Raw genomic sequence first — 12,919 nt, forward strand, 5'->3', positions numbered from 1 at the left:
CGATCGAAAGTGATAAACTTGTGAGAATTGATATTTACGAAATTACATAGAAGTTGTGAAGAGATGGTTGTAAAAGTTAATTAGTTTATACTAATTTATCTTAAGTCAGTTGTGAAGTTCTTCAGCTCTCGACACCGCATTCCTGACTGAACCCATCGCCACGAGGGTATGCGAGAAGAGAAATTGGTTTCCACTTTAATGCTTAGCGAAAAAAAGTCACAGCGACGAAGGAAATACGATGCAAAAAGGCAAGAAATCGAATACGGCCCGCCCCATACACCATTACAAAGAAGATGTATCGGACAAAATATCAATATTGTTCAACGCACACCCTGCGGCTAATAAAACTGATCGAAATTTAATTAAAATACAATGTATGATTTTTTCCCCATAAAAATGTCAGTTGACATTGTCGAATAACGTGGCATAACACCCACATCAGTTTTTGTGGCAAGAATTCTGTGAAAATCTCCAAGGAATTTCTGGGAAAATAATGCCTTTGAACAGTAAGTGACTACCTTTTTTTTGGCGAAATCTAGTTCCATATCAAATGTTTAATGTTTTGGTATCAAATTTCATCCCACCTGCCTCTTTTAGCACACCCTCAGCTAAACCTTTTAAAGACAGCAAGTTTCATTTGAAATGTTTTAATGATACACTTTTGGCATATTTACTTAATTAAACATTTTTTTTCATCCACTGCTAGCCACTTTCAGCGCACTATCATGTAGTTTTTAAAGGGACGTCGATTACAACTTAGGACACTGGTGCTCTCAGAGACACCTGCTCCCCGTTCTCTGCATATGAGCCGTGCCATGAGAAAACCAACATAGTGGCTTTGCGACCAGCATGGATCCAGACCAGCCTGCGCATCCGCGCAGTCTGGTCAGGATCCATGCTCTTCGCTTCAAAGCCTATTGGAATTAGAGAAACTGTTAGCGAACAGCATGGATCATGACCAGATTGCGCGGATGCGCAGACTGGTCTGGATCCATGCTGGTCGCAAAGCCACTATGTTGCTTTTCATATGGCACGGCTCATTTATGTATTAAGGGGAAGAGGGTGTTCTACGTGTAATAAATCAGTTTCCGTACCTAGAATAGCAGTCACTGGTACATTTATTAAGTTTAGCAGATTATAATTCACATTTCTGTCACATTTTGGAAAACATTAATTCCATTATTTCATAACATAAAAAAAGATTGCCATTCCACGAGACGAACAAACGAACAAACGCACAGACAAGCGAAATTATTACCATTCGCAAGACACAGTGACGAAGGTCGTCAACACATCTACTAAAATTAGAAGAAACTGCTGCTGCTGAACCGAGACACATTATCCATGACACGCTATCAGGGAAAGTTGCTGGTCTGTGGGCAACAAATAATAATAATAATAATAATAAAAAAAAAAAAAATAAATAAATAAAATAAATGGCACAAGATGGAACGTCTTATCAAATTATATTCTGTAACAAACTTGTCTGTTTTGTGTTTTCAGATGCGTTGTGACAAATAGAAGTTTATAGAATGAAGGTAGACAAACCATTATAAGAGAAAAAACAAACATGCGGTTTACAGACTTCCGGAACCTCAAGCGATTCGTGTTCATATTGGTCTTAGTTGGAGTCAGTCTGGCATACATGCAGCTCGTTGCCATGGAGCATTGGGATAAATTCGTAAATTTCCGAACTCGAATATCTCAGAATATGCGAATCGGTGGCGGTGGAGGTAATGACATTCAGGAAGAGCAGACGACAGCCGACGATATGAATTTAATTTATTTTGAGTATAACGAAACTGAAATGAAGAAAAAGCTTGCGGACTACGATAACCCGAATGACGACTACAAAGACGATGCAGACGACCATGAAAAAGCTGCAGACGGAGATGACAAAGCTGGTTTTAGAGATACTGACGAGGTGGATAGCGGAAACACGTCTAAAATTAATCACTGGAAATCTTCAGTTAACCAAATAATTGGACATAGAAAATACAGAAATCGTTTTCAAACTATTGACCTAAAACGATTAATTTTGAATGAAACAGACTTTACTACCAAACCTTTGATGGTGTTATTTTCTTCCTGGGTGTCCAGTAGTGAAAAGGCCAAAGTGCATTCTATTCTTAGGCGATTATGGAATGCATGGCCGTCAATCAAACCGGTGGTGTTGACGAAAGACTCTGTCGTGCAAAAAGAATGCAGAAATGCCGGCTGGGGTGTCCAGACCGTGACAGATTCAGACAGTAGGTGCTACGGACCACCAGTTCTGTCTACAATGTTTACTGATGTATTCAAAAGGCACGATGCCTACTTTTACGGTTATTCAAATGCGGACATAATTTTTGGAGACGGACTCGAGAAAACCATGTCATTTTTATATAACTACTTCAGTCCCTGGAAAACGAAACCGGTTTTAGTGGTAGGCAGACGACACAATGTTAATTTTGTAAAATATGCAAACTTTACGCTAAATACGCCCCATGACGTGGACCAACTGACAAAAATGGGAACTCTAGTAATTCGGTCTACAGATTACTTTTTCACGAACAGACATTTTCCTTGGGGTAAAGCACCAAAAGTTACTATAGGCAGACCATTCGTTGTACGTGCCATTATAGGGTGGGCATTGCAAAGAGGCTATTACGTCATTGATGCCACGAACACCATTCAATCTGTCCATTTAACTACACAGGATGGAGTTTTTGCATCGTGGCACAAGAAAGGGGTCATGTGCAACCAGCGGGTGCTAGGCGCTCTACGTTGGAGCATTCCGGTATCAATTGGACACTGTGAGTGCGCCAGACTCGAAACTTTCAAAGGAAAAAATAACACAATAAAATTGAGACACAGGCCACCGAACAGAAAATTATGTGGAAGATGAAAACATCTAGCATAACTGATCAACGAGAAAGTATACTGTATTCTGCTTCTTTGCATATGCTAATTACGAGAAACCACCTTGAAACATTTCCTGTTTAATTCACAGCATCTTTTTACATGTATCAAAATAACATTGTTCCAGCGTTTCTATACATGTATTAAAGATACAATGTATAAAATATGACGTTAAAACTGATATCCTCAGATGAAATCTGGCCCTTTAAAACCGCTAGAAGGCATATTTTGCATAAACTGGTGTCGTCATAGCAAAGATACCATGTTCTATCGTTACTATCGAAACTGGATCAGTAACGCATAATCTTGGATCAAATCGAGCGGTTTTTGATTTTTGGTTAGAAAAATGTTTATTCTGTTATTTAGAATTTATTGTCAAGGACGACACACGGCGCTATAGGTAATTGCTTTCAGCAGATCTAAGCACTTCTCAGTTACTTATTTCTATACAACAGAAAATATAAATTTTCCTATCTAACATCACCAAAACTGTTCAGTTTGATCCGAGATCATACGTTATTGATCTGGTTTCTCAAACTAACCACTGGACAAAAGTTCATGAAAGTAATAAAACATAAATTTCTACAAGGGATTTAACTCTCTCTAATGTTTTTTTTGGTTCATAAAATAAACCTGTAACACAATATACTAAAACTTAAAAAAATCATAAAATATTGATAATTTTAATATTTACCTTAAATTTTGGTAAATATTAGATAATAAAATCAAAATGTATTTTGAATTACAATTTATTTGTTTGAATTCTACAAGTCCCTTTGTTTGAATTTTACAAGGCCCATGGCTTGAATCTTGGGCTAGACTATCATACCCACGGTACTTGGTTTGAAACCTGTCCCCAAGACCATGATGTGAATCCTGCATTCAAGGTCCTTGATTTGAATCTCCCTTCTCCAAGGTCTTTACTTGAAATCCTGAGGTTACCACTTTGAATCCTGTGAAAAACTCTAGTTGGAACACAGCAGTAAAAGCCCTTTGTTTGAGCCCTATATCTAAGGTTCGTGGTTTGAACAATGCACCTGTGGCCATTGGCTTTGACCTTCTATTACAACACTGGGTTTGCCACCAATTTTCAACCTACCCACTGTTCTCACCAAATTATAATGGGATGAAATATGGATATACAAAGTCTTCATATCTGGAGATTCCTTTTATTGTCTTTATATAAATTATGCTCATGAAATACAACAATTTGATATAATTGCGAATCAATTTCAAAATCTCACGAGTCACAAGGTAGGTCTGCATGTCTGATTAATCGAAAAAGACAGCTTAATTTTTCCAGAAAACCTTGAATAATACCTGTAGTTAGCATAAATGTTGCAGGAAATCTACTACATCCCATGTATTTAGAGTTAAACAGTCAATGCTCCATTCGTTCTTAGAGTAAATTTGACAACAGAATGGTTCTGATGTAAAATAATTAAAACCTAACAACATAAAATAAACTACAGTATAAGGACTACAATTAATTTTTGAAGAATTGTGAAAAATTAAGCACATGAACCTATACATTTTATCTTGCTATATAACTGCAAATATGTAAATAGTTCCATTCAAAATATCATTAACAGTGCAATTTTCCAAGAGGGTTCCAATGAGAAATTTGACAGCAAGATCAGTATTTTTAAATTAAAAAAAACAAGAGGACCATGATGGTCCTGAATCGCTCACCTCTTCCCTGATGACCCAGTTTTGAGTATGACATCGTTTTTTTCTATTATTTGACAAAGTGACCTAGTTTTGAACTTGACCTAGGTATTATCAAGATAAAAATTCTGACCAATTTTCATGAAGATCCATTGAAAAATATGGTCTCTAGAGGTAACAAGGTTTTTCTATTATTTGACCTATTGACCTAGTTTTCGAAGGTACGTGACCCTGTTTTGAACTTTACCTAGATATCATCAAGGTGAACATTCTCACTAATTTCATGAAGTCTCATGAAAAGCCAAGAGGTCCAGTTTTCTATTTAACACTGGAGTTTGACCATGATTTCGAAACTGACGTATCGACATTGACTTTCAAAGATCATGAAATGGTGAGGAAAAGAACATTAGCGAGTTTTTTAATTGCTTTAAATTACCTAGAATCACAGATACATTCAACAATTTCAAAGATCCAGAAAGTATGGTCTGGCATTTTTAACCTACGACTAGTTTTTAAGCACGTGACGCTAATTTCAATTGACCTAGATATCATAAGGTGAACATTTATCATGACAATTTTGCATGAAATCCATTCATCCATATTGCCTCGATAACAGATGGTCATCTTAAGTATGCACAATTTTTTATTTTTAATACCTACTGACCTAGTTTTTAATGCACGTGACCAGTTTCAAGTGACTAGATATCATCAAGATGAACTCTGACCAATTTTCATGAAGATCCATATTAAATATGGCCTTTAGAGAGGTCATTAAGGTTTTTCTATTATTTATACCTACGACTAGTTTTTGAAGCAGTGACCCATTTCGAATTGACTAGATATCATCAGATGACAGTTCAGACCAATTTTCATAAAGATCCATAAAAATATGGCCTTAGAGATGGTCACAAGGTTTTTCTATTATTTGACCTACTGATCTAGTTTTTGAAGGCAGTGACCACTTTCGAACTTGACCTAGATATCATCAAGATAAAATTCTGACCAATTTTCATGAAGATCCATTGAAAAATATGGTCTCTAGAGGTAACAAGGTTTTTCTATTATTTGACCTATTGACCTAGTTTTCGAAGGTACGTGACCCGTTTTGAACTTGACCTAGATATCATCAAGGTGAACATTCTCACTAATTTTCATGAAGATCTCATGAAAATATGGCCTCTAGAGAGGTCACAAGGTTTTTCTATTTTTATACCTACTGGCCTAGTTTTTGACCGCACGTGATCCGGTTTCGAACTGACCTAGATATCATCAAGGTGAACATTCGATCAATTTTCATGAAGATCCATGAAAAATATGGCCTCTAGAGAGGTCAAAGGTTTTTAACAATTTTAGACCTACTGACCTAGTTTTTGAACGCAGTTGACCCAGTTTCAAACTTGACCTAGATATCATCAAGATGAACATTCGACCAATTTCATACAGATCCCTGAAAATATGGCCTCTAGAGAGGTCACAAGTTTTTTTTTTTTATTTGACCTACTGACCTAGTTTTTAAGGCACGTGACCAGTTTCAAACTTGACCTAGATATCATCAAGGTGAACATTCTGACCAATTTTCATGAAGATCCATTCACAATATGGCCTCTAGAGAGGTCAAAGGTTTTTCTATTTTTATACCTACTGACCTAGTTTTTGATCGCAGTTGACCCAGTTTCGGATGTGACCTAGATATCATCAAGATGAACGTTCAGACCAATTTTCATACAGATCCCATGAAAAATATGGCCTTTAGAGAGGTCACAAGGTTTTTCTATTATTTGACCTACTGACTTAGTTTTTGAAGGCACGTGACCCACTTTCGTACTTGATCTAGATATCATCAAGATGAACATTCAGACCAACTTTCATACAGATCCCATGAAAAATATGGCCTCTAGAGAGGTCACAAGGTTTTTCTATTATTTGACCTACTGACCTAGTTTTTGAAGGCACGTAACTCACTTTCGAACTTGACCTAGATATCATCAAGATGAACATTCTGACTAATTTTCATGAAGATCTTGTGAAATATATGGCCTCTAGAGAGGTCACAAGGTTTTTCTATTTTTAGACCTACTGACCTAGTTTTTGACCGCACGTGACCCAGTTTTGAACTTGACCTAGATATCATCAAGGTGAACATTCTCACCAATTTTCATACAGATCCCATGAAAAATATGGCCTTTAGAGAGGTCACAAGGTTTTTCTATTATTTGACCTACTGACCTAGTTTTGAAGGAACATGACCCAGTTTCGAACTTGACCTAGATATCATCAAGGTGAACGTTCTGACCAATTTTCATGAAGATCTTGTGAAATATATGGCCTCTAGAGAGGTCACAAGGTTTTTCTATTTTTAGACCTACTGACCTAGTTTTTGAAGGCACGTGACCCAGTTTCGAACCTGACCTAGATATCATCAAGGTGAACATTCTCACCAATTTTCATGAAGATCTTGTGAAATATATGGCCTCTAAGAGAGGTCACAAGGTTTTTCTATTTTTAGACCTACTGACACAGACGAACGACGGACACCGCGCGATCACAAAAGCTCACCTTGTCACTTTGTGACAGGTGAGCTAAAAATCGAGCACATAATCCTGCCTTTCTCATTAGCTACATTTCATTTGGATACAATGATGCTATGAAAAAAAAATGGTTGAATAAAATTCTATATTAAAGAACTATATTTTATTTCAAATGTACAGAACTACTTTAATAACTTCATTTTTCTAAAAACCATGAAATAAATAGAGAATATTACATGAGTGTCTTTTCATACTGAAATTATTACACAAGTTGAATAAAATGATAAAACTGAGCATTTTATCAATTCTATTAAACGAGTTTAATAAACTCAACGTGGAAAGACTCAAATGTAATATTCTTTTGATCACATGCTGAAACACCAATTTTTTTTTCTTTCTTCACCCAACGTCTCCTGTACTTAAAACGACGTCAACATCAAAGCTTTGTTACACTAGTGTAATACCAAATTTATGTACCGGTAATGGCTTTATTTCACTCCCACGAGGTCAATCATGTGATAAAAAAATGAAATTGTTGACTTTTCAAGAATTCACGTCTTCAACTCTGAAGCCCAAAGATTAGAACTGACTCGAGTAGGGCTGGGTCAATAAACTGGCATATCAATATAAAATGACTTTCTTCGAGTATTGACACATTCACAGTCCCCCCTTAAACGCAAAACAAACTTACACTTTTTCATTTTTACACTGAAGTATTCAGTGAAATTAACAGAAAGTATACTTCTGTAACCTGTGGCCAACGTAATATCCTTTAACAGTCACTGCATATCTGACAGCTAAGTTCAAAGACACCTGCCGACAAGCAGAACGTTTGAAAGGTGTTAGTATGGAGGGCTGTTCATCAAAAATTCATTCGCTTATCTGGTGAATACTTACGCTGTTAACTATTAAAGAAAAGCAATAAATTAAGATATCTACTAATTTTCCAGATATGAAATTACTGCTGACAGTTTAAAGATGCACAGTGACACAACTAGATATTTCCAGTTGCTTACATTATTTATTTATAGATAGCTCTTCATTTTTTCTTTGAATGGGTTTAACGTTGCACTGACACAACAGAAGGTCATATGGCGACTTTCCAGCTTTAATGATGGAAGAAGAACCCAGCTACCCATCTATGCATTATTTCATCATAGGCGGGCACACTGGTAGATCCAACGACCTTCCATAAGCCAGCCGGATGCTGGATGGCTTCCACACATGAAGAATTCAACGCCACATGTGAGGCTTGAATAAGTATTGTATCAACTTTTCTATTGGATAGCACCCCTAGAGTTGAGGTTAGTCAGGTTCACTATATTCAATTCGATAATGAAATATTCAGATCTATTCTACCAGTTATATACCACTATTGTATCAGTCACTTTAACATGTAAATATATCTCATTTTGCATGCATTCAATTAGAAACTTATATTTCATGTTCCAGCCAAGGAAAACAAATGTCTGTCCCCATAAGAAACAAAATAGAGTTGGTAGGTAGGGACTACTTTTTTTATCCACGTTTTCCCAGTAATTTGGGGGCAGGACAATGTTCATTTATGTGTATTGTTACCATTTATGTGGTTCTTGTCAGTCAACTGAAACTAACATCTCTCCTATTTCAGCTTGTTCTTAGTACACTTCTTATGTTCGTGTCAACGTTTAGGAACAGGAAAAAAAGAGGTTTGCTACCTAAACCATGTTATCCCTTTTTTGCTTGGCAGTACATATCTAGACATGTTCATTTGAACAAGCATTTTTACTTAAACTCATAGATGACATAGTGTTTCATTCATCATGGCTCAATATAATAGCCTGAATTATGCAGTGACTGGTACTATATTTATTCAACAACAAGAGGGTCATGATGACCCTGGATCGCTCACCTGAGTAATATGAGCTAAGTGTTTCAAATATCAAACTGATGCTAAAATATTAAGAAAGTAGGTCAGCAGGTCATATTCACGGTCAATGAAAGTCAGTTTTCAGACTAGTGTGCAAAACTGTATTTGTCATCCAAATTTCAAGGCTCTATCTTAAAAAACAAACTAGTTTATTTCTAGGCATTTTTTGGAAGATTTTCCTATATACAACAAGAGCCATGTCAGACATGGCTAATCCCCCCACCGGGCATATCATAATTGAAGGATGTGGTCCGCATCAGGGGTTTTAAGATGTGGAAGAAAGAATAAGTCAGTAGTGAGGTGGTTTACTGCTAAATTTTATTAATTTTCATGAAGAGTATAACTATGATGTTTTTCTATATGGCTACTGTAAAAAGAAGGAATGGAAAGCTAACAGGGAACAAGAGTACCAGAATGTCACAATATATGCCCATCAAAGCAAATTTCTTTACTCTAGCAGCTGTATTTGCAAATGGAATGTTAATTTTGTAGTTGTTTAGTAATCATTGTAAGTCTTTTGTTTTTTAAAGTCCACAAAAAAACTCCTTACTAGGTAGAGATACCTTATATATAATAAAATTAATAAAATACACCTAAAACTGGAGAGTAACATCTATGCTGTACCACAGAAAAGTGGTCTTGTTTTTTCCCTAGGGTCAATTATAAAAATGTTACAATATAAGTTATTTATAGTAACAACTAAGGGAAGTTAATCTTAAAAAAAAAAAAAAAAAAAAAAAAATTGCAAGTCCACACAAAAATCTTTATCAGGAAGAGACTGGTCAAAATACACCTCAAAATTGGATTTAGCATGTTTGTTGTACTACAGAAAAGTGGTCTCGATTTTTCCCTACGACTAGTAATGAAAAAGTTACAATAAAAGCTATTTAAAGTAACAACAAAATGAAGTAATTCTAAAGAAGGGAACTGCGCATGACACTTCGTCTCATGATGGTGTATAATTGTGCCAAGTTACATCAAAATCCCTCCATGCATGAAGAAGAAATGCTTCGGACAACGTCATTCTTGTATCTGACCTTTGGCCTCTAAGTGTGACCTTGACCTTAGGCCTAGTGACCTGGATCTTGCGCATGACACTCCGTCTCGTGGTGGTAAACATTTGTGCCAAGTTATATCAAAATCCCTCAATGCATGAAGAAGAAATGCTCCGGACAAGGTTTTTATTCTTGTATCCTTTGACATCTAAGTGTGACCTTGACCTTAGACCTAGGGACCTAGTTCTTGCGTATGACACTCCGCATCGTGGTGGTAAACATTTGTGCCAAGATATATCAAAATCCCTCCATGCATGAAGAAGATATGCTCCGGACAAATTTCTTTAAGAAAATATAATAAAGGGGAATAACTCAAAAAATAGGCAAGGTAGAGTTATTGTTCTTGCACACTGCACTTCCTCCAAATGTGTTCTATCAGTGTATAAAGTTTGAAGAAAATCCCTCCAGTACTTTTGGGGTTATGCTCCGGACAAAATGTTTCAAGAAAATATGATAAAGGGGAATAACTCAAAAAATAGGCAAGGTAGAGTTATTGTTCTTGCACACTGCACTTCCTCCAAATGTGTTCTATCAGTGTATGAAGTTTGAAAAAAATCCCTCCAGTACTTTTGGAGTTATGCTCCGGACAAATTTTTTTAAGAAAATAAGATAAAGGGGAATAACTCAAAAAATAGGCAAGGTAGAGTTATTGTTCTTGCACATTGCACTTCCTCCCAATGTGTTCTATCAGTGTATGAAGTTTGAAGAAAATCCCTCAAGTACTTTTGGAGTTATGCTCCGGACAAATATCGTTGCGGACGCATGGACGGACGGACGGACGGAGAGCATTTCTAATATCCCCTTCACCTTTGGTGGGGGGATAAATCGAGTAACCCCTGGGGCGGGGCCAATTTGACACCGGGGGTCATGATTTGAACAAATTTTGTAGAGGTCCACTGGGCAATGCTACATGTCAAACATCTAAGCTCTAGGCCTTCTGGTTTATTTTAAAAATTTTTTTGAAGATTTTCCAATGTACAATAAAGTTACCGCTGGGGCGGGTTTATTTTTAGAAAATTTTGAAGATTTTTCTATTTAAAATCAAGTGACCCCTGGGGCAGGGTCAATTTTGACCCCCGGGGGTCATGATTTGAACAAATTTTGTAGAGGTCAACTAGGCAATGCTACATGTTAAATATCTAAGCTCTAGGCCTTCTGGTTTATTTTTAGAAAATTTTTGAAGATTTTCCTATGTAAAATCAAGTGAGCCCTGGGGTGGGGTCAATTTTGACCCCGGGGGTCATGATCTGAATTTTTTTTGTAGAGGTCCATTAAGCAATGCTAAGCTCTAGCCCTTCTGGTTTATTTTCTAAATTTTTTTGAAGATTTTCCTATAGAAATCTATGTAAAATCAAGTGACCCCTTGGGCGGGGTCATGATTTGAACAACTTTAGTAGAGGTCCACTAGGCAATGCTACAGGTCAAATATCTAAGTTCTAGGGCTTCTGGTTTTTGAGAAGATTTTTAAAGTTTTTCCTTTCGGTTGCCATGGCAACCAGAGTTTTGCATGGAATTCAATTCTTTGAATAATTTTTGTAGAGCTTCACCCAAGGAACATTCCCATGAAGCTTGGATGAAATTTGCCTAGCGGTTTATGAGGAGATGTTGTTTAAAGTAAAAGTTTACAGACGGATGACGGACGGTGAGTGATCACCATAGCTCACCCTGAATTTCTGGCTCAGATGAGCTAAAAATATAATTCTAATATTGCACTATTTGGTCCCAGTCTATTTGATTTGTAAACACCTCCATGTCCAACCATATTTCATAATTCTGTTTGAATTCTTCACTAAGATCTAACTTCTGTCCTAAAACACTTAATATACAATTATCCACTGGCTTGAAGTCGGGATCTGCTCCGTTGGTTCCATATCTACGATTGTTAAACCTATCCACGCATGCTCGTAGAGCGCATTCTTCTGCCTGAAAGTCCCAAGGTCTTGCATCCATATCTGTAATAAAATAATTAATAAGTTAGGTAGTAATTCTGAGGTTTGTATCTTCAAATGCTTTTTGGGAGACTCATTTACAATAGGCTTGGAAATGTGAACTTTCGGACTTTTAAGGACTGAATCGTCAATTACCCACTTTTACCTGTATGTTGGAGGTAAAACTCATAGAAATAATTTCCAATGGCTCCTTCAGCAGACTTCTTATAGACATTTAACAGTTATCATCTATACTTGCCTAGGTCTTGATCTATATAATATCAATACAGGTAATTATTATACACTTCACACAAAAGAAAGCAACGTATTTCTTATATAACAAGTTTATTTTCTTCCTTAATTTTCCTGAGCAAATTCTTTAATTTTTAAATTGGTGAAGAAACACATACTTTCGAATCAGTATCCGTGAAAATGAACCAAATCAGGAAAGTGTATGTGTTAAATGTTGAGTCTTAGCTAGCAGTGGGTCATACATAAGGTAACTTACCATTCCCATAAGCCCAGTCATCATTAAGTCTATGTCGGACTTTCTGGTAGATAGCGGACATTGTCTTCATGTTCGACTTCCGCCACTGTCGACCCAGGTATTTCGTCTGCATCTTCAGAAGCTTGAGTATATACAGCTGCATCATTGCATGACGCACCTTCAATGCTCGCTTCAAGATAGGCGCAGATTTAAACACAACCAACATCTGAAAAAGATATTTTTCAAACTATCAGGATCTTTGCTGACATGAGAGACATCATTTCTGACTTAAAAAAAGCAAGACATTGGAACAAAATATTTGAAAAAATGAAATGCATTTGCTACAACAAAACGAGATTAGTGCTTTTGATAAACATTTGTCTGACAGTGTTTTCATTAGTGTTTTAGTTATGTATCAGCAGTCGGCTAGCTTAATGACCATT

General features: G+C 36.5%; 2 protein-coding genes across 4 annotated transcripts in view; one reads left to right on the plus strand and one right to left on the minus strand.

Moving 5' to 3' along the window:
• Positions 1-1,438: 1,438 nt before the first annotated feature.
• On the plus strand, positions 1,439-3,120 carry LOC123528912 (uncharacterized). The gene has a single exon (XM_045308984.2). It carries the CDS (start codon positions 1,571-1,573, stop codon positions 2,885-2,887), a length of 1,317 nt encoding a protein of 438 aa, XP_045164919.2. The 5' UTR covers positions 1,439-1,570; the 3' UTR covers positions 2,888-3,120.
• Positions 3,121-7,089: 3,969 nt separating this feature from the next.
• The window catches only part of LOC123528673 (striatin-interacting protein 1-like), a 49,365-nt gene continuing 43,535 nt past the window's right edge, over positions 7,090-12,919 (minus strand). For all 3 annotated transcript variants that reach the window (XM_045308576.2, XM_045308575.2, XM_045308574.2), the window contains 2 exons: positions 12,498-12,702; positions 7,090-12,013 (listed from right to left, as the gene is read on the minus strand). In XM_045308576.2, coding sequence (XP_045164511.1) covers positions 11,763-12,013; positions 12,498-12,702 — 456 coding nt within the window. In that variant the 3' untranslated portion in view covers positions 7,090-11,762. The remainder of the gene's footprint in view (positions 12,014-12,497; positions 12,703-12,919) is intronic.

The sequence above is a fragment of the Mercenaria mercenaria genome, chromosome 13 (assembly GCF_021730395.1).
Source record: "Mercenaria mercenaria strain notata chromosome 13, MADL_Memer_1, whole genome shotgun sequence".
Lineage (NCBI taxonomy): Eukaryota > Metazoa > Mollusca > Bivalvia > Venerida > Veneridae > Mercenaria > Mercenaria mercenaria.

Bases quoted from the DNA above. Each gene is read 5' to 3' on its own strand.
- LOC123528912 (XM_045308984.2), top strand. From the start codon at position 1,571: ATGCGGTTTACAGACTTCCGGAACCTCAAGCGATTCGTGTTCATATTG.